Source organism: Strongylocentrotus purpuratus, unplaced genomic scaffold (assembly GCF_000002235.5).
Source record: "Strongylocentrotus purpuratus isolate Spur 01 unplaced genomic scaffold, Spur_5.0 spur5_scaffold_20, whole genome shotgun sequence".
NCBI lineage: Eukaryota > Metazoa > Echinodermata > Echinoidea > Camarodonta > Strongylocentrotidae > Strongylocentrotus > Strongylocentrotus purpuratus.
Window position 1 is genome coordinate 17,688,269 of NW_022145606.1, and position 23,384 is coordinate 17,711,652.

General features: G+C 38.3%; 1 protein-coding gene across 1 annotated transcript; it reads right to left on the reverse strand.

Annotated features, from left to right (window-relative positions):
• Positions 1 to 22,813, reverse strand: LOC100889451. Its single transcript, XM_030992956.1, has 5 exons — positions 22,620 to 22,813; positions 4,997 to 5,153; positions 3,961 to 4,017; positions 2,438 to 3,172; positions 1 to 710 (listed from the first exon to the last, which is right to left on the reverse strand). Exons 2-5 carry the CDS (start codon positions 5,150 to 5,152, stop codon positions 636 to 638), a joined length of 1,023 nt encoding a protein of 340 aa, XP_030848816.1. The 5' UTR covers position 5,153; positions 22,620 to 22,813; the 3' UTR covers positions 1 to 635.
• Between the last annotated feature and the right edge of the window lie 571 nt (positions 22,814 to 23,384).

Genomic DNA, 23,384 nt, shown 5'->3' on the forward strand with positions numbered 1-23,384 from the left:
ACCTTTTCTCCATTCACAGGTGAATTATATAATTATGAGCCTCTCCTCTAACACGCATGAAGGAGACACAATCATCTACAATTCAGCCCAAACAACAAAATAATGATAACCATTTAGAAAAGGGCCAGTCTTCCCGGTGTCCTGAAGGGCCTGCATTTTACCCATCTAGAATAAACTGTAGAAGTATCCCGAACTACTACCACCAGCAATTGCTCCCCAAGACAATACCTCGGGACAACTATCCTGTGGATAACTATCCCTGGGACAAATTCCCCCTTAAGATTAGCACTGACTGATGGTTAATTGGGGTATTCTGCATGAAGGCGTTAGGAGTCCAGAGGCAGTTTGTCGGTGGAGGGGGGGGGGGGGGGGGGTGGTAACCTTCCTAGATGATAGTTGTCCTTGTATTAGTTATCCAGGGAAAAGATGTCTGTTGTGTAGTATAGATGTCTGTTGTCCATAATACCTGGTAGTAGTTGTCCAGGGGAAAGGCGTCTGTTGTGCGCATAAATATAGAATGACCACCCGGACTATCAACCAGAAGATGGAAAGGACTCATCTCGTCTTAACTCATAAATAGAAGTATGGGTAGGACGTCGCTCTGCTGCCCTCTCTGTTTCTCATCTCGTCTTAACTCACAAATAGAAGTATGGGTTAGGACGTCGCTCTGCCGCCCTCTCTGTTTCTCGCAGGTCTGGTGCTGAGTTGGGCTAAATATTGAAGAGAATATAGTAATGTGGGAATTTTTCATCATTACAACGTTAAATTTAATGAAAAGTCAATCCTCATAATAGATGATTTGATCGTCATCATATTGTATTACGTGATTGTAATATATTATACTATATGATAATAATGGATCATTACATTATGCCAGGCTCAATTATGAACAGGGGATTCATCTCTTCCCTTCCCATCAAATATAGGAATCGTTCTTTAAAAGAAGCAACAGAAAATGTGCGCCTAGAAAACAGTAATAGCTTCATCTAAGTGCCCCGGGCCCCCACTCAGTGTTATGTAGGGTACGCGTTTGTTCTTTCCCTCCTTTTGAATGCTCCCCCTATGTCAGGACTGCCAACATGTCTGAATCTGAATCCGGAACACTGCTCAATGTACCCCCTCCCACCCTCTATGATATTCAAGATATTTTTGTTATAACCCCCTGTTAAAATTTCTCACGAGTCCAAAGAGAGAGAGAGAAAAAAACACCCCTTTCAAATATGTTATAACCCCTTTATTTAAGTTCTCACGAGTCCAAAGAGAGAAAAAAACGGTCCTTTTAAATAAAATCTCCAGGTGAAAAGTCAAATACACCCTCTTTTTTTACAATTCTCGGACCGTGCTCTGTCGCGCGAAAAGTAGCCCTTTAACGGTGATTTTGGTAACACGAATGCGGCCCCTCCGACCCCGGAGGTAGCGATAGCCTGTAAATAAAAAAAAAATACGCACTCCGGAGTGGGGGGGGGGGCCTGGCTAAGTGCCCTATTTTTGAAGCCGTGCTCAAAATATATTGTGCACACAAAAATTGAATGCTCCAGAGTTTAATAATAACAGTAGTAATAATAATAATAATTAATCACCTCTGTGTTGCACTTAATCCTACGTTTCTAGCGCTTCACGATGTTATAATTATTATCCCGTTCATTGGATACAATTTCTAAAACGCACGCTCCGCTCCGTGAGGAGTATTCCAATATAACAAAATGTATGAACCGACAAAGTTCAAAATTTCCCCCGATTCACAATTATATTTCACCGAGGTCGAAATGTAATTGCATGAGGAGAATTCTGAATTTCGAGATGAATTTACTATGTTATATTGAAGGAAAACACACTCGGTGAGTCTACATGTATGTGCAATCTTCTGCCTCTGTTCTTGTTCTCTAAATGGGTTTCAACAAGGAGGATATTAGCTGGTATCTCTTTGGTTTCAAGTAGCACGTATATATGCGCCTTTTAGAAAATGCAGACATTGCAGAATGATAGCGGTGCGAAGTCTAATTCACTTTTACACTCGATATAGCGCGAGAAAAAAAGACGTTATATATTGCACCATCGTGCCCATATAATAAAATGTTGAGTGTCACGTCATAGCTTTTCATACAATAGTATAGATTCCCAGACAGAAGATCTGATATATTCATACATTTTTATAATAGAATGCAATTTTAGTAAAGTTTCTGTGTTGGATCGAATGGGAGAGTCTGTTGTTCGCCAGTAAAACGCCGTAATATATCAGCGTCGGACAGTCTGAAATAACAATACTGTAGTAGAATGATAATTACTTTCAGAAATTCAGAACTTTCGTATTGTTTGCCCGATTTTGTTAAAACTTTCACCAATCAGCTCTTCTGATTTGTGTTCATGTCTTCATTGCAAACTTGCTATTAAGAGATTTCTCTCATTGAAATCTTCACGTTTGTTAGGTTTGAGTTACCTGTATTGGATATTTCTTGACCCTGTGATCTCTCTCATTTGGTTCAGGTTGATGCGTGGTGGTGTGCCTGCTCTTAGATTGTCCATAGCCCGTTCGGTGGGTGTGGCCTGATTGATGGGTGTGGCCTGGTTGATAGGCGTGGCCTGGTTGGTGGGCATCGTCATGTTGATTATAATGGGCGTGGTATTGAAGCGCACCTCGATGGTTATCTTCAATAGGCTCCATGTGATGATGGAATCGTGGTCTTTCGATGGTTTTCACAACTTGTATGGACTGCACGGGAGGCGTATTACCATACATTACCTCACCTATTGCGTTGCCATGGTGATATTGAGGTGCTGTTTCATCTTCAACGATGGGGTATGATTTTCCTGTTTCATCCCTCTCATCAAATCCCTTCCCATGATGCACTTCAGCTGCAATAGCTGGTCTCGCCCGGATTATGATACCTATACAGTCTATACACAAACTGCTGAATGCCATGAGAATGATGATAATGCATGATGATATAATGGTGGAGTAGATTGGTATCAATGACAGCTGAAGGTCAGATACCTTATCATCATCACCATTCGTAGTGTTCTGCTGTGACGTCACACTGAACTCAGTGACCGGGTGCTTGGGAATGATGTCGATTCCCTGTGCTGACATCGACCATGACGTCAAAGCAATACACAGAGATGATACTATCATGGTTAGAAAGTTGGTTAGAGGTAGAACCAGTGAAATACCGCGCTGTGAGATAGGAAAACAAAAGTGGGTGTACTTCATTAACGATATTTATTGATTAAATAACATTGCCAGGGCCAGTAGCGTACGCAGGATTTTTTTTCAAGGGGGGGGGGGGGGGGGGGGGAGTTAACACTTTAAAATTAGGCCGAAATTTTCGCCACGACTCAGCCAGCCGGGGGGGGGGGGGGGGGGGAAGGGGGAGGGTAAGAGGACATTCTTTTTGGTGCCACAATTTGAAAATTTGTCAGATCAACTTTTCGTTCCGTTGGGGGGGGGGGGGGAGGCGGGGATAAGGTCATCTTTTTTTGGTCACCATTGGCATAATTTTTGTTTTATTTATTTATTTATTTTTCAAATAAAATAAAAGAGCAAAGGGGGGGGGGGGTATTTCAAAATACACACATCCCTGCGTACGCGCCTGGCCAGGGCATTATATAAAGTATAGTACAGAAAGATTACAGATATGACAAAGAAATGGCTTAACGATGCAAAGAATAGACGAAAATATTTGCCAATGTTAGTGGTAAACCTTAATAAATGTACTTACAGTAGGAAATTTACATATTATTAGATTGTAGATAATTCAGAGACATGATTTAGGTTGCTTTAGCAATTTGTGCAATAATACATAGCATCGCTTATTTTGTATTTCCCTTTCTAATTCATTTGTATTTAATTTTTCTCATCCACTTTTTTTCTTTTAAAAACAACCCCAGTCCATTAATTTTCCTATCTTCTCTATCCGAATCCGTCTTTAAATTTAGTGGCTTCATGCGATTACTATTTCTTACCTTTTTTGGATTTCTGTCCAGCCCTTTTACAGCATTTACAGCTCCAAATATGATGAACTGCGATGGAAAAACCGATATAATCAGAAGCATGAAAAACGTGTCCCTATAGTTCTATTGCGAAACAATAGTTGAAGCGCATTGTATTGTGATTCTTAGTAAAAATAGGTTTTCCGCGTCATCTTGTAATTTCGAAAATGGAATTGAAGCCTGCATCGTTTTTGGAAGTAGGAGCCCTTTTCATTGTCGGAATTATGCAGCAAAGGAGTTCTGAGACACAGAGGTGTTGGAACAAAGGGGTGCCGAAACACTGATTTGTAGCAAAATAGAGTTTAATAGGGCGTAGCAACTTAACGAGAGGGTTTCGAAAGGAAAGTATTTCGAAACCATATTGGTGATTAATCGTAGTGTGTTGAAATACAAAAGTCTTGAAACATGTATGCCAATACATTGGGTTGAAATACATGTATAGCGCCAGGAGTGTCAAGTCTGACAGATATGAGCGCTATACAAGAACCCTCTATTATTATTATTGTAATTATTATTGTCATTTATACATACATATATATATATATATATATATATATATATATATATATATATATATATATATATATATATAAATAAGCCTTCATTAATAGAGGCGGGTCTGAAGTTAGGGATGTAAAATAATTTATCTTTCTCATTTGTGCTATTGTGAGGCTATTGGGAGAGCCTCGTGTAGGATACCATAATCGTAAAGGCTTTCGAAACATCGTATCCTTGCCCATTATTATGTGCGATCATTACAATGACGTATTGCGAAACGTGATACAATAAGGTATTGATATTTCCTCTGGGTTTATTTGTCGAAAGATTTTGCGATCGTGTCTCTCCTACATTGTGCACCATTCCAATGCAGTTATAGGCTCTGCAAATTTCATGATTTTAATCTCTTCTCAAAACTGTATCATTATGTTGTCAATGTATATGGAGTCTTGAGCAAGAATTTTCGTGACAGATCTCGACTCTCTTGTTGATAGTAAGGTGACGTACTTACCGCTAGACCAACCCACATAGGGGTTCCCATTGCACCATGATGATAAGAACCCGGATGTAGAAATGATGCAATAGCACCAAGCATGTTAAGTATGATGCCATAGGCGATGAGTATCACACCCAGGATTGTGACGTATGTATGACGTAACCCTACCATCCTGTATAATAAATGCAATTGATTGATTGATTTTTATTCGACAAGCTTCCAATATACAACAATATACAATAATAACAGATCAAAAATAAGTCAGCTTGAACAGGATAACCCACGAAAGCTCGAGAGCTTATTTCCAGTGGGGTCCCTTACAGACATGTATACAATTAATAAATTAAAATAGTAATATTTACAGACAGATAAGAAAATTAAAAGAACTACTTATTAAAGATAATAATAACAACATTAAACTGATGATAGAAATGATATTAAGTACAAGAAGAAAAAGAAGAAGGAGAAGAAGAAAAAGAGGAGAAGGAAGAAGAGGAAAATAATGATGAATTTGTAGAATTTCTATAACGTACGAAAACATAAGTATATACAACATGAAAAAGTATGAACCGACAGAAGAATAACAATTTCAATCATATAACATGTCATTCACTTCTCTTCTCTGACTGTCAAGTATTAGGTATTCCTTTAATTTCCTCTTAAAATGATCATAGTTTCCTATTTCTTTTACACTATTGGGAAGGGAATTCCAATGTTTTATGGCATTGTAATAAAACGAATTTCCAATACTACCTACTCTTTCTGGTAAGTTAAAGTTGAATCGTCTATTTCTTGTATTATAATCATGTACGTCAGTAACAAGATCGAAGTTGGATCGAATATAATGATTCGCCCTAGTATGATATATTTTATGCACGTGATGCAATGCGAGTTGTTTTGATCTTTGGTCGACTTCAAGAAAACCAGCTTTAGAAAGTTCGCTATAGCCAACATGAGTTCTTGGACCAGAACAGTTGATAAATCTCACCATTTTGTTCTGTATAATCTTCAACTTCTTTTGATCTGACTTGTTTATGTTACTGTACCATGCAGGGTTAGCATAGTCAAATAAACATTGAATAAGAGCAAAACAGAGTGTACGTCTTGCTTTTAAATCCATACAACTTTGATATCTGTACAAAAATTTCAGACGAGAATTTGCTTTTTTTACAACTGATTCTACTAAAGATGAAAATGAAATTGCGCTAGCCAACTCAATGCCTAAATACTTCACAGACTCTTTTCTCTTGATTGCTTGATTATTGTGTGTCACTTTGAATTCAAATGACTTTTTAGAACTACTTTTAGAACAAAATAAAATGCTTTCTGTTTTTCCCAAGTGTAAAGAAAGCTTATTATCAGTCATCCAATCGACACACGTAGACAGCTGTTCACTGAGCTTTTCCTCAATATATCGTCGCTGTTTTCACGAAGTGACGGTAGTGAAAAAAAATTGCATTCACTTTGCGTTACGATTTTCCTCACTACCGTCACTTCGTGAAAACAAGGACGATATTTAGGATCAGGATTTGAATAGAGTAGTACGCTGTCATCTGCGTACAATAATAGTTTGAAGTCTTTTATACAAATACACATATCATTTATATAACTTGAAAATAGAATTGGGCCTAAAATACTTCCCTGAGGAACACCGCATGTTATAGGCATTAGTTTGGAACGAATATCATGAATGGCCACTACTTGGTGCCGATTAGATAAGTAGGATCTGAACCAATCTAAACTTGCCTTATCGAAACCCATTAGTTGTAACTTCTTCAATAAGACGCAATGATTAACTGTATCAAAAGCTTTTTGCAGATCAAGGAGCACCATACCAACAAAGCGTCCTTGGGAAGTTTCTCTCCTCAAATAATCAGTCAAATGAATTAGACATGTTTCAGTCGAATAATCATGTCGAAAACCAGATTGAAATTCATAAATTATATCATTTTCTTTGAAGTATCTTTCAATTTGAACACAGACCGATTTTTCTAGAATCTTTGATGCTACGCTTAAAACACTAATAGGTCTATAGTTGCTAACATCAGTTTTATCTTTCTTTTTATAAAGTGGAGTCACTTTTGCTATTTTCATATCTTCTGGAAAAGTGCTCGTCAAGATAGATAGGTTCATTAAGTAACTTAGAGGCTTAAATAAAACCTTCGCACCATCTTTTAGAAATTTAGCTGGAATCAAGTCTAACCCAGTACTTTTTGATACATTCAACTTACGTAACTCTTTGAAAACAAATTGTTCACTGATTGGTAATAACTCGAAGCTGTTTTCACGTACACCTTTTCTTTCGTAAAAGTCACGAATACAATCATTGTCTGCGCTGAAAAAGTCTTTGGAAGGGGGGAGTTTGTCTACTAATTTGGCAGCCACATTTGTGAAATGAGAATTGAATTCATCAGCGATGGCCATCTTATCATGACATAATTCCCCATCAATTTTAATGACAGATTCTTGTTCTTTTCGCTTCTTATTTTTCAATCCTAAGCTTTTTAGATTCTGCCAAAGTTTTTTCGAATCTTGTTTATTTTCTTCTATCTTGTTTTGTAAGTAATCGAGTTTAGCCTTTTTCACCTCTCTTTGGACCATATTTCTTAATACTCTGTATCTTTTATAGAGCTTCTCATCTTTTGCTCTTTTCCTCCATTTTTTGTATACTATATTTCTCTCTTGAATTAGGGAAAGAATATCTTTAGTCACCCAAGTTTCTGATCTTTGTTTTATTCTTATCCGTTTCAGTGGCGCTATCATATTCAAATTTGAGATAAAAACATGTTGAAATATTGACCATGCCTCATTTACATCTGTACAGTCAGTTATTCGTGACCAATCAACAACAGATAGTTGAAGATTGAAAGACTCTTCTGTATATTTTTTCATGGATCTGATATCATTAGTCCTGTGATGACCTATAGCCAGTCTAACATTTTTCCGTGTACAGAAAGTAAAATAATGGTCGCTAATACCTAGATCAATGACACCACTTTGACTTATTTTATTTTCTTTGGTACAACCAACATGATCCAATAGAGAAGAACATGTAGGTGTAACGCGTGTTGCCTCTTTAATGAGTTGACTAAACCCATGAAGACTCAACAAGTCAATATATTTTTTAGCCAGTGGCGATTTGCGAAGAAGACAAATATTCATGTCTCCTAAAAGAATTATTTCGTCATCCTTCTTTAATGTATCAAGAATATTGGACAATTTCTCGATAAACAAATTGTTTTTCGGAGGTCGATACAGAACACCAACAACAATTGGTTTTGATCTTGGTATAAGCAAATTTATCCACAGGGATTCCGTATCTCCAGTACTTATAGCATCCATAATATTAAATGCAATATCATTTCTGATATAGAAACATACACCACCTCCAGAGCCAGAGGATCGATCATGGCGTATGATTTTATATCCGTCTATTTCAATTTCTTCATCATTTATGGAATTGTTTAACCATGTTTCAGTGAAAGCAATAATAGACAGCCTTTTTCTTTTAAAAAGAATTCTAAGTTCCGATATCTTGTTTAGAATAGACCTCACATTAAGGTGTAAAAAATGAAGACCTTTAACTTTAAACTTTTCTTCAAATTCTTGATAAAGAGAAGTGTTTTCATCTCTGAGGTTTGGCTGAATTACTCTTGCTATCGCTTGCTTTTCAGGTGTAACGCGCGTTATCTTAAAATAGTTTTCTTTTAGTCTATCCTCGTTTTGGCTTTCTTTCTCTAAACAATCGTCGTTAAATAATGAGTCACAAAAAGATGGCAGACAACATGTTAAACAATTCCACTTCTCATCAGGGCATTCATAATATAACCTGCGGTACTCTGAAAAACTGATAGCTTGACAATTAGTGTGAAACCATTTTTTACAATAAGAACACAGAAGGCCGTGTTGATTACATTTGACTGGCTTATCACAGTTCCCACAAGGGAACTTATATTTTCGACCGTCAACTATAATTTTCGGATCATCACTAGATTTTGTCAAACTTTCACTTAATTCAATACCCTTCTTACAAATTGAAGATATTTCGCCCAGTCTTTCATGTCCACCTTGGATGGTCTGAAGGCTGGTTTCAGTCGTGACCTCTGTTTGACTGCACTGAAATCCAAAGATCTCCCAGAAACAGATTCGGCGTAGGACTTTACGGGGCTGCTTTTCTCCTCATCAGAATGAAGACTCTGGTTTTCTCGGTAGATGGCTTGATGCCGCCTTGCTCCAGGTTCACTGCCTGTAACTTGATCGGACGACCGTTGAGTCCAGCCATGGCCTCGTGTTGTCGGTTGGTCAGCACTGTTGATGAGGCGTTTCAGGTTGCCTGCCAAGATTCGTTGACCGGCTCTGTTGAGGTGAACGCCATCACGCCCGAGATGCTGCTCGCTGATATCATTGTTGATGATGAGGCCCCATCTGTTCTCGCTGGCTGCCAACTCCATCAGATAGTTGATCTCATCAACCCGCTTCTTGTCCGCTTCACTCTCCCCTCTACGATGGATGATCGTAGAGACTGAGACGTTAAACCCCTCGGCAGCAACAGACTTGCCGAGGTCTGTGATTTGGTGGCAAACTTCACCAGCACCCTCAGAGATGTTATTGGTGCCAGCGTGGATGATCAGTTCTCCCCCTGGCTTGAGAAACTCGCAAGGTGAAGAGGTGAATATGTCTCTCACTTTTGCACCGGGAAAAGAGACGCACCTCACATTCTTGCTGCGGGAGAGATGTCTTCCGTCGATGTGTTTTATCATGGAATCACCGACCACAACTACATCTCGTTTGTTGCGGATCACACTATGTCGGTGGCGGTATCCCTCTATCTGCTCATGGTATGGTGGTGAAGTAGAAGTAGTACTAGTAGGTGTTGACAAAGATCGGTCTGAGCTGTCATCAGTTGCGTCGTTGTCAACAGTTGCGTCGCTGTCATCAGTTGCGTCATCAGAGATAACTTCAGAATGGGTGATGTTGGTTTTGGAGAACAACTTCAGGTGCTTGGCCTTGTAGTCACGAAGTTGATCTTCAATTGGCATTGATACACTCTTGGCACTGTTGTCTGATTCCGTGATCTCGGATAGTATTTCAAACCGGTTATGCGTAGCAATTGTCGGGAAATATTTGGTGGTAGGCCTAGATACTTGTTGTTGTGCCCTCAGATTCCCTTGCTCCTTCTCCTTCTCCTTCTCCGTCTCCTTCTCCTTCTCCTTCTCCTTCTCCCTTGCACTACATCCTGACTTATGGATCCTGCTGAGTATCGTCGTAGAAGTAGAAGTAGAAGTATGCTGTTCGAATAGATTGTTGAACTTCTTCTCGATAGTATCTAGCCTACTATTCAAGCCTTTTATTTCACTCAGTACATTATGCAGTAGTTGTCGGCAGTCTGCGTCATCATTGAAGACATCATCTGGCTTTTCATGTTTATCTTCATCTACATCACCAGCGGCATTAGTGTTCCTTATTTCGTCTAGGCCTACTGCATTTTCTAGTCTTTCAAGAAGGATCGCCTTTACTCCGTTTGTATGCATACCTCTTTTCTGTAACTCAGCACGTAGTTGCTTCACGCGGAGTCCACGTAAATTTGTTGGTAAAGTTTCCATGGTTACGTTGCTGCGTTGGTATCTGCTGGTCCTTTGCGTAACTTAACTAGTATGGCGCAATATTTTTGCGCACAATTGTTTTGATGCTACGCAGAGTGTTCAAATTTGAAATATAAATTCGCTAAAAAACTGGATTAAAATTGACGAAAAACGAATATATCTCGGAAAATGTTCACATACCGTCGAAAAGAGTGAAATGTCCACAATCACAGGAAAATTTCCAAGACGTAGATGTATAACAGTCAAAAGAAAGTGCACTATAAACGCACAAAATATGGGAATTTACGGAGCACCACAAACACACGTCTGCCTCTGTCAGAGGCAAAAAACATTCTGCCTCTGTCAGAGGCAAAAACGAATCGATCGTAGTTCAGGAGTTCATTTTTATATAATGCCCTGAATGATAATAATAATAATAATAAAATGTCTTGTTTACCCAGATTAGCCTCATCAGTATTCATACTGTTCTCCCTGAGGGCCCTGCAATCATATTATTACCCCGGTCATCGGATTCAGGCTTACCCGCACACAATGTATGCACTTTTTCCACTCCCTGGGGCATTCCAGCCAGTGCATCATTTTTACAAGCGCACACTTGTTAATCTAAGCACATTAGCTTTCGCATCCTACCGGGTACCCATTTAACACCTGGATGGAGAGTGGCAAATGTAGATCAATGTCTTGCCAAAGGACATTAGTGCAGCGGTAGGACTTGAACCGCGGACCCTGTGATCCACAAGTCCGGTGACATATCCACTCGTCCACGACACCTCTGATCAAGATGAATATTGATAATGAAAGTAATCATAATTATAATAATAATAATAATGATAATTATTTTGTTTACCCCAGGGAGGCCTCATCAGCTTCAATGCTTTTCTTCCCAAGGACCCTGCAATTATCATTACCAAAGCGGTTCCCAGGTACCCATGTACACCTGGGTGGAGAGTAGCAAATATGGATTAATGTAATGTGAAAGAACGTCTGTGCATGGCGGGCTGAGATTCGAGCCCTTAACCCTTAGATTGAGTGTCAAGTACATGAGCCGCTATACAACAACACCTCCACAAATACATACCTCTTTCAGTTTAATCCAATGACGGATTGAGTGTCAAGTACATGAGCCGCTATACAACAACACCTCCACAAATACATACCTCTTTCAGTTTAATCCAATGACGGATTGAGTGTCAAGTACATGAGCCGCTATACAACAACACCTCCACAAATACATACCTCTTTCAGTTTAATCCAATGACGGATTGAGTGTCAAGTACATGAGCCGCTATACAACAACACCTCCACAAATACATACCTCTTTCAGTTTAATCCAATGACGGATTGAGTGTCAAGTACATGAGCCGCTATACAACAACACCTCCACAAATACATACCTCTTTCAGTTTAATCCAATGACGGATTGAGTGTCAAGTACATGAGCCGCTATACAACAACACCTCCACAAATACATACCTCTTTCAGTTTAATCCAATGACGGATTGAGTGTCAAGTACATGAGCCGCTATACAACAACACCTCCACAAATACATACCTCTTTCAGTTTAATCCAATGACGGATTGAGTGTCAAGTACATGAGCCGCTATACAACAACACCTCCACAAATACATACCTCTTTCAGTTTAATCCAATGACGGATTGAGTGTCAAGTACATGAGCCGCTATACAACAACACCTCCACAAATACATACCTCTTTCAGTTTAATCCAATGACGGATTGAGTGTCAAGTACATGAGCCGCTATACAACAACACCTCCACAAATACATACCTCTTTCAGTTTAATCCAATGACGGATTGAGTGTCAAGTACATGAGCCGCTATACAACAACACCTCCACAAATACATACCTCTTTCAGTTTAATCCAATGACGGATTGAGTGTCAAGTACATGAGCCGCTATACAACAACACCTCCACAAATACATACCTCTTTCAGTTTAATCAAATGACGGATTGAGTGTCAAGTACATGAGCCGCTATACAACAACACCTCCACAAATACATACCTCTTTCAGTTTAATCCAATGACGGATTGAGTGTCAAGTACATGAGCCGCTATACAACAACACCTCCACAAATACATACCTCTTTCAGTTTAATCCAACGACGGATTGAGTGTCAAGTTCATGAGCCGCTATACAACAACACCTCCACAAATACATACCTCTTTCAGTTTAATCCAATGACGGATTGAGTGTCAAGTTCATGAGCCGCTATACAACAACACCTCCACAAATACATACCTCTTTCAGTTTAATCCAATGATGGATTGAGTGTCAAGTTCATGAGCCGCTATACAACAACACCTCCACAAATACATACCTCTTTCAGTTTAATCCAATGACGGATTGAGTGTCAAGTTCATGAGCCGCTATACAACAACACCTCCACAAATACATACCTCTTTCAGTTTAATCCAATGACGGATTGAGTGTCAAGTTCATGAGCCGCTATACAACAACACCCCCACAAATACATACCTCTTTCAGTTTAATCCAATGACGGATTGAGTGTCAAGTACATGAGCCGCTATACAACAACACCCCCACAAATGTAGTATGGCGACTGGCTGAGCAACACACGTGCTTCTTAACCTCTCCAAAAGATATATTTGTATACACTCTAGATAACATCTTCAAACAATCCACAAGTGGCAATTATTCCTGAAAGGTTTACTTCTCAATTGGAACATTTTAGTTTTCCATCATGACCCGCCGTAGCCAGAAAGAAGGAGCAAAGAAAGCCAACAAGAATGAGGGAGCAAACTTCTCCATCTTAGACGATGAGCTGGATGGTGCTGCTGCCGCTCCTGACGGGCCAGCTGAAACCTCAAATCCCGCAGAGGAAGATGACTTGGGCTCTGTCACCCCGTCTGCACTAGCTGAATATATTAAAGGTGCATCATGCAACTTCGAACAGATGATGAACAAGGCTACGAAAAATATGTTGGAAAGTCTTCAGAAAGTGGAAAAGGCCCTTGAATTTGAGGGTCTCCGGATCAATGATCTAGAACAGAAGAACAAGGAGCTAAAAAGCAGACTAGGAAAGATGGAGAAAGCTTATAATGATCTGGAACAGAGAGTTAGTAAACAAGATCGTGAAGCCAACAAGGCTGAACGATTCTCTCGGAGAAATAATCTGCGGATCGTCGGGATTGAGGAATCAACAGGCGATCAAACAGAGGATTGTGTCGTGAAAGTGGAAGACATCCTCAGTACGAAATTTAACATGAACATCAAGGTTGAGCGTGCTCATCGTGATGGGAAGAAAGGAGATAAGCCACGACACATTTTGGTCAAGACATTGTCAATACGTGAGAAGGTCGACATCATGAAGAAGTCAAGGGAGGCCCTAAATAAGGAGAAATACTACATTGTCGATGATCTGACGCTGGCAGACCTTACAGAAAAGAAGAAGTACAAAAAACAAGTACAAGATCTGTTCATGAAGGGAACTAAACTACGCTTTTATGCAGGAGTTTGGAGGGGTGATGGAGGTGTTCCTTATTTCTCTGCTTAAATTTAGTTTTACTATAGTGCGACTTTAACTGACCACCCACTAGCTGGCTCAAGGACACAACTTTCTGTTTTATTTGATTTATGGCTTACTTCTCAGAAATGAGTCATGGCTCCTTGCATGTTATCAGCACATGTGTGCTCTTGCTCTCTTCTTCATTTTACCTCCTCTATTCCATTGCTACTAAAATTCTTCATGTGATTTGTGTTAGCTGTATTTTCACATTTTAATGTTTTTAGGAGTGTTTTGGCAGTTACTTTTACTACTGTTAACATTAATTTCTCTTAACATATAGTTTCAATTATGTTTGTATTTAATTATATTTTATTTTTTAAGACTTGCACCCATTCCCCGACCCCCTTTTCCTGCTATCATGCATTTTGTAGACACATTTTTGTTATTATGTCATGGACAATATATTCTTTGATGTTTCATGTAACTATATATTATGTTCAATATTGATGAATTGAATGAATCATTGGATGACAAAGTGGATTGTAAATATTATCTTCCTCATGAATTTAATTCAAGATTTGAGAGTGAAAATAATTCCTTTAGCTTATTACATACAAATGCACGAAGTCTTGTTAAAAATTATGAATATCTGAACATTCTGCTGTCGGCCCTCACCAAACCGTTTTCAGTCATAGGAGTCACAGAAACGTGGCTTAATGATACATCTCCATCTACTTTATGTAATATTGACAATTATTCGATTGTACGTTCTGATAGAAAAACCGGAAGGGGTGGTGGAGCTGCTATGTTTATCTCAAACTTGTTAACATACAAAATTAGATCTGACCTTAGTTTGAAGAGTGATGGTACTGACTCGATATGCATTGAAATCAATATGGCTCAAAGGAAAAACATCTTGATATGTACAATATATAGGCCTCCGCATACAAATGTTGAATTATTTTTGGATGAGTTTGATAGGATGCTGCATAAGGTCAATCTAGAAAATAAGGATGTTTACTTGATGGGTGATTTTAATATTGATCTTTTGCAGGAAGATAATACTTTTCATAATATGTTACGATCAAATTCATTCAATGCCATGATTGATAAACCAACCAGATTGGCAAATAACTCTTCTACATTGATAGATAACATTTTTACAAATGTCACCAATAACTATATAGGCTCTGGCCTCTTGTATAGTGAAATCTCTGACCACCTTCCAATTTTCCTGATTTGTAATCATGTTCGCAATTATCCTGAGGACGAAAAGAATCAAGCTATGATACGTAAAATCACAGCTGAAAAAATAGCCATGTTTAATGACGAACTACTCAAAGTAACATGGAATGACGTGGTCGCATGTACTGACACCAATAAGGCATATGCACTTTTTTGGAACTTGTTCTCCTCTCTTTTAAATAAACATATCCCAATGACTAAAAAAAGATCGGCAAGAAATAGAATCAAGCAGCCATGGATAACTAAAGGTATCTTTTGCTCTATTAAAAAACGGAATAGATTATATAAATATAGTCTTCGACACCCAGGAGAGGAAAGCTTGAATAATTACAAATCATATAGGAACAAACTAACCACCATTATTAGACAGTCTCGACAAATGTATTTTGCCAAGCAGTTTGAAAATGCAAATGGAAATGCATCATCAACGTGGAATGTGATCAATCAAGCCCTCAAAAAACAAAAGAGTAAATCAAAGTGTCATATTACCAAAGATAATAATACAATGGTTGATTCAAAAGAAATAGCAAATTGCTTCAATGCTTACTTTGTTGGGGTTGGCCCCAATCAGGCCAATACAATAGCTTCGAACGGAGTCGACTTCTCACAATTTCTTCAAACTCCCTGCAACAAGTCATTATTTCTCAAACCAACAAACTTGATTGAAATCTTGAATATTGCACGTTCTCTTAAAATAAGCTATGCTAACGGTCATGATGGGATAAGCACATATCTTTTGAAACAAGTTATAGGAAATATAATAACCCCACTAGTGCATATTTTTAATCTCTCTTTGACGACAGGTACATTTCCAGAAGCATTTAAGATTGCTAAGGTTGTTCCGATATACAAAAAGGATGACTCTTCCCAAGTCTCAAACTATCGCCCTGTTTCTATTCTCTCGAGTTTGTCCAAAGTATTGGAAAGACTTATATACAATAGGCTATATTGTTTTCTAACAGAAAATGACTTACTGAATCAGGATCAATATGGTTTCAGGAAATACCACTCAACCGATTTAGCCCTTGCACAATTATATGATAAGGTTTCGAATGCTTTGGCGTCTCGAAAGCATGTTATTGGTGTATTCATGGACTTAAGCAAAGCATTTGACACTCTTGATCACAAGGTACTATCGAGCAAACTTCATTATTACGGAGTAAGAGGAGTTGCTCTTGACTGGTTTAATGATTATTTGTCAGGTAGAAAGCAATATGTAAGCTACGAATCTGTAGATTCATCATTATTGCCTATGAAATGTGGTGTCCCACAAGGATCGATACTCGGTCCTTTATTGTTTCTACTGTATGTTAATGATATCTCGAACTCAACTACATCATTACAATATATTATATTTGCTGATGATACTAATGTGTTTTGCTCCAATTCCGATTTTCGATCACTTCAGAGAATTCTGAACACCGAGCTACCTAAGCTGTCTTTGTGGTTTAGGAGCAACAAATTGTCTCTGAATCTGAAAAAAACTAATTATATTCATTTTCAAAGCAGGAAAAATGCAACTGATAAACCTATACCTGAAATAGTCTTGGATGGTGAATATTTGGAGAAAAAACAAAATACTAAATTTCTTGGAACTATCATCAATGAAAATCTGAAATGGAGTGATCATGTACATTACGTTTCAAAGAGAGTGTCACGCACTGTTGGTTTACTGTATAAGTTAAAACATTATGTGCCTTTGAATATTCTATATATGCTATACAATTCCTTGATTCTTCCTTACATGTCTTATTGCAATATACTGTGGGCAGACTCAAAAGTATATACTGATAAAATGCTACTTTTACAAAAGAAAGCAATTCGTGTGTGTACCAATGCTGGATATCGCGATCACACTGATCCCCTATTCGCGAGGTTAAAAACTCTGAAAGTAACTGATATTAACTTTTTACAAAAAGCACTGTTCATGTTCCGTCTACATAATGATTCCCTACCTTCCCACTTCCCACCAATGTTTTGTTTGAATAGAAATATTCATACATACCCAACCAGACAATCAAATAAATACCATTTATGTAATCCTAAAACAACAATGGCTATGAAATCTATAAGACATTCTGGTCCGGATATTTGGAACTCACTGTCCGTTGACATCCGTAACTTGAAGTCAGTATATACTTTCAAGAAAAGTGTGAAATCAATTTTATTGAGCAAATATTGACAAATCTCTTAAATTAACACATGATATCATATATGTTTGTCAGCATTTCCTTGATATAGCAGGAAAATCCCCCTCCCATGCACCCTCTATCCCATTTTTTTTTGGTTGCAAGTCACTGTTTATTTTTTGTTATTTTCCCCCAATTATGTTCTGTAATTTACTTTACTTTACAATCGTTATGATTTTAAATGTTTCTGGGCTGCAAGCGTATCAAGCTGTCACGCTTAGGCTGTAGCCCTTCTGTATCATCACCTCTTCGAGCGTATGTATCTATGATTTACTGAATGTGGAAATGTAATTTAACTTATGTTTTATACTCATGTAAAGACATTGTCACATTATTGTTATAACCTATGATGATTCAGTAACCAATAAATATTTCAACTATATTTCAACTAAATACATACCTCTTTCAGTTTAATCCAATGACGGATTTTGTTCACAAGCAATGCGGCCAAGTACGCATATTTACATTGTTTTGAATACGCATAGATCACCAACGTAGTTTTACATTTGAAATTATGTTTAAGAGATAACAGCTATAGGCAAACACTTGTATTGGTTTTTAGAACTCTGTTGAGGACTGCTAAGAAAAAAAAAAAAATATTTCGACACTCAATATAAAAGATGGCAGATGCCATCTTCAATTCATGAAAGGCACTATGTCTCATTTGCAGGCCAAACAAATGAAAAGGTTAAATTCCAACGGCATTTGAAAGACAATACTAATTTAGAACTTCCGTCAAAACGAAAGGGCTTGAAAATGGCTTTAAGTGGGAAAATAACAACCATTAGTTGTCGAATTAACTTAAGTGATTGAAATCACATAAGTAATAGTCTGATTTTCAGACCTTTTACCGAATGGTCGTAGGTTTTGCCCTACACAGAGATTCAACCAGTTTAATTTTGGCCATTACAAGGAGTGGATTATAGATGTAGACAAATGCTCAATAATCTGTTACAGCTCATGTTATGTATGTTATTACCAAAGAAAAAAAAGATGTCAGTCAGTCACTCCAAAGTGTCTGACAAGCGAAGTCTAGAAGGTAAACGGGTTTCTTTGCATAATTTGAATACTATTATGACGCTGCTAATGTTTAAATTTCACAGATAGGACATACATGACATATAATTCCTGCAAAGTTCTACAGAATTTGATGTTAACTGCAAAAGGGACATACATGAACACTAGCTATGTATGAATCATGATACACCTACTACTACTACTACTATACTACTACTACTACTACTAGTAGTAGTAGTATTAGGAACCGTTCCTGTTGCTATGACAGGACGATCCATTTTCGTGCGGAATCTAAACATGTGTTCGGTAGCGCAGGGGGGGGGGGGGTACACCTAGAGCTACCTTCTGTGTTGATCCTATCCCACTTCTTTTATCTTTTTTTTTCTACCATTATACGAAAATGTATTGGACGGTATTGCCTCGATTACGTAACTCGCTATGGAGTTCTGAGATTAACTCGGTTTTGCATTTTGTAAGCCAAAAGAAGTCTTCTTTCTAACGACGGGATTACACCAGATTTGTTAAGAAATTGGTCAAACTTTTTGCAAATCAGTTCAATAGACCATACAATGCGTGTCGCTTTGGTATGGCGAGTCTATTGTATAGAATGGAAAGTTTGGTAAGTTGTATTAGCTTTCCAAATATGTACAGCAGCTTTACATGTATATGGAGCTATAGTGTACGAATCAAAGTGGGCCGGTGTGGTAGGCGATTTGTTCCGGGTTCCGCGGAACAAATCGGCGCGCCGATTTGTTCCGCGGAACGAATCTACTGGATCGACTCGTTCGCAGATACGTTTGAAAGCCGCCGTTCTTATCCGACATTGGCCGAACGTTTCTGCTTATATAATCGCGTATATTTTTATTACTTGTGTCGAATAAACATGGTAAAAATAAATTTTAGCTTTATCTTGATACTTTTGTATTTATTGTTGGAATGAAAACCAATATTATTTTTTTTGAAATATTACTTAATAATAAGGTTTATAACCTCGTACGGAATTACCCGCGCGCGTCTTTAAAAGGGAATCTCGTATATGTGCTCGTTATAACGGGAGTAGACTGTGTATATGATTCCCTAAATTCCTTCACATCTCCCCTTTCACATGTCCCTCTTAGGTACCTTCCCCCTTATAAAACCACCTCTCATTTGGGACCCTTTGAAATAAAATTTAAATTTCCCCCCCTGCCCCCCCCCCCCACTAACGCAACCCTTGTTACGCTGTCCCATATCCCCCTTTTTTTTTTTTTTTTTTCTTTTTTGCTGCGTTACATGCATGCAGGCTCATGGTTTCTTTTTTTTAATTTTTTATGGATGATCAGTTAATCACAAGTATTTCCTTACACCACACTGACTGGCTTCACAGTTTCTACATCGAAAGCACATGAGAATAAAGATAACCACTCCATGCAGGCCAGTTACATGGGCAATGAGAAAATTATCTGAAATTTCAGAGAATGAGGCCTTTCTGAGACTAAAGTATTCTAATTTTTAAAAAAAAGGGAAAGAAAAAAAAGTGTAACTTACAGATGGGACACCCATCACAGATTCAAAGGGCATGCTTACAAGGGAAATGCATAAAAGGTACAAAGGCCACTTTGTCAAAGTATAAGGTGCACGTAGCAACTGTGACAATTGATATTAAAATGGCACTTGGAATAAGTAAGGAAAGGGTGCGCACTACAGCGGCGGATCCAGGATTCGAAAATAGGGGCCGGGCGCAGCCCGAAAATTTGAAAAACGGGGGGGGGGGGGGGCAGGCGATAGTTTTCTGATATTAGGCCTACATGTACGTGAAAATGTACGTGAAATTAGTGGTTTCCAAACAAGGGGGCGCAACAGATCTGCCACTGTATGTAGCGGAATGGGGGGGGGGGGTATAGACACACTATGCTATGGCTCTGTTTAACACTAACTTTTGTCGGCTAGTACCAAGGGTTGAAAATTCAACAAAATATGTCGGGTTTTTCTTTTATTTCTTTTTTTTTATTCTGCCGGACACGTCTTTTACTTGAGGAATTTTCTTTCTCTTCTTTTCTTTCTTTTTTTTTTTTTTTTTTTTATTGGTCCTTCTTAATTATCAGCTCGACCACTCATTTCTTTTTGTGTTGACCCCGCCCCCCCCCCCCACCCCACCCCGCATCTCTTTCATTTAAACTACATGTACATCATGCATGCAGCCCACATGCATAATTAGATTCTGTGATGAAGCCCGGTAATAGGTGGTTGACGTAACACGATATCATAATAAGCAGCATTCAAACCAAATTAGAAGGCCTGATTAGAAAACACCCCGACATCTGCTTTTACAGGCAAACTAAGCCTATGGCAACAACTGCCCTTTTTGCTAGACCACCCAGTCCCCGTCGCTTCGCGACGGCGCTGTCTATAGTTACTGTTTGTGGTCAATCATTGGCCGCAATTATCAACATATTTGAACAACGGGAATCTGCATTTCTATACAAAGTTCTCAAATTGGCAATCGTTGGTGTAGCTAATTTGGAGAAGTTTGATTGGTTGCAAAGGCCGACCAGAATAGTTCATTTTGCTTTAGGGGTGTACCATGGCGTGTATTCAATAATACGTGAGCACGCACGCTCTCCGATGAGATTCGGAACGGATCGGCGGCTAAATATCCCGCCGATTGGTTCCACGGAATGAATCGCCTGGCCGGAACCGATCGCCTGTGACTAGCGGAACGAATCTACGAATCCGGAACAAATCGGCGGGTACATATCCAGGCGATCGGTTCCGGAGGAACCGATCGCCTGCACGGAACAAATCGCCTATGACACCGGCACACACAACGTGTCCATTGTTAGTAGAATGGGTATACAGTTTCACATTTCTTTAAATTATTAACATATGAAGTTATAGAACAAAGTGTAGTAAGCTGAAAAAATAAATCAAACTAGAATGCCTACATGTTCTAGAAATATACATGATGTGTTTATTACAGGTGGAACGAGGAATACCATAATGGAGAATAAAGGATCAAATTAACATTAGCATTATCTTAATTGTTCATTCACGTGTTCAGCGGAAGGGATGGCCGGCCGGGTGGTAGGAAAAAGATTTGATTACCCTTTTTTCTCGACATTGCGATAATATTTCTTTTTCTTTTTTACGCGGAAGATTTTGACTTTATACTTTGAAGAAAACAAATGGTTAACCATGCCCTACTGTAGATGAAATAATACATTATTACCCATTTAAAGTCACTTGAAATTTTACAGCTAGCCTTGTGAAAGAGGGTGATGACTGTTGTATGGAATAAATATAAAATTCTCATGAAATCTTTCTGGTGATAATAGTAATGACAATAAACGGCATTTCTCCCCTATTTCTTGCATTTTCGTTTTTTAAATTTCACTCTAAGCCAAATTGATGAGCAAATCAATTGCTTTTCAAAATCGGATATAGAATGTGTCCTCAACTGATTCATTTAGTAGGATACACATGTTTTATTTTATTGTTGGTTTTCATAATTGTGATAGATGTGATGTATCAACATATTTTAGGCAATACCGTACTTCCACTTATTATTTTTGTTGTTGAGCCTATAGTAAATAAACATTTTCCTTAGTACCAGCTTGGTAGCAAATGGCTTTTGTTTCAACATTTATTTTATCGAGCTGAAAATAAACATAAACGACAAACGCGACAGTTGTGGCCCAAAAGAGATAATTTTTGTTTCTCAAATTACTTTCATTGATTAAATGTCAGTTCTTAATACATGTAGGAGGCAATAGAAGAGAAAGGGCGTGGGGAAGGGAGAAAATGAGATCATCAATACCCACATACACCCTCCCTTATTCGCTTCTGAATTTATAAAGAGTTTTCAATTCTCTTTTTGCTGAAATTATATTAATTAGACCTACATGACATTGATAAATAACAAACTTTTATTCATGCATAATTATAATCCCTGAACATTACTCTCATTATGTTCAGTTTGGTAGTTTGAAACATTTTGTACTTTATTTCAAACGATGGATGAATAGGCAGAATCCTACAAGCATCGTTGAACTAACGTAATTTAGGCCAAAGTATATAGTAAAGTAAAGAAAAGTAAAGCAAATATATAACTTACTCAAAATCTGGCTGAATCTTCAAAGACTAATGGGTAGCAGCTAGAATGTAATTAGTGTACGCTTTTTCCCATACATACGTATACTGAGCATAGAGTCAAAGACCAGAGATAAACAAGACACCAATTTTCAGTGCAACGTGTTTCCGTAAAATTCTCGCTGTGCGCGAATTATCATACAAGAGAGGTATATGGTGTTTAACGTAATACACCTTTCCACCTGGGCAAACACTACAGTATCGTAAGAATGACTATAATCAGGGGCGGATCCAAGGGGGGGGGGGCGACCTTTAGAAGGTCTTTGAAAGGATATGAAATAGAATTTGTATTAAATATAAAGACGTGTAAAAAACATTAGAGAGACTCAAACAGGTGAGGAGGCTGGGCATGTCTTCCTATAACCAAACAGGTGAGGATGCTGTGCATGTCTTCCCATAAACAGGTGAGGAGGCTGGGCATGTCTTCCCACAACCAAACAGATGAGGAGGCTGTGGTGGGCCAGTTAATGAGTTGGACAAGTTCAAATATATGTGAAAACAAAAGAAGCTCTGAATTACAGTTGAAGTCCACTTTATTAATTATATAAGTCAGCCGAAGCTCCAATCGTTACAAACGAAGAGTAATTATTGTATATACATTTTAAATAAGCTGCTTCTCTCAGAGGCTGGGCGGCCATATTGACAGTAAACTAGCAGCACATCCTAAACATGTTAAAGGAAAGAAATAAACTCTCGAATAATATGACTACAAATCCCCGCACATGGCATT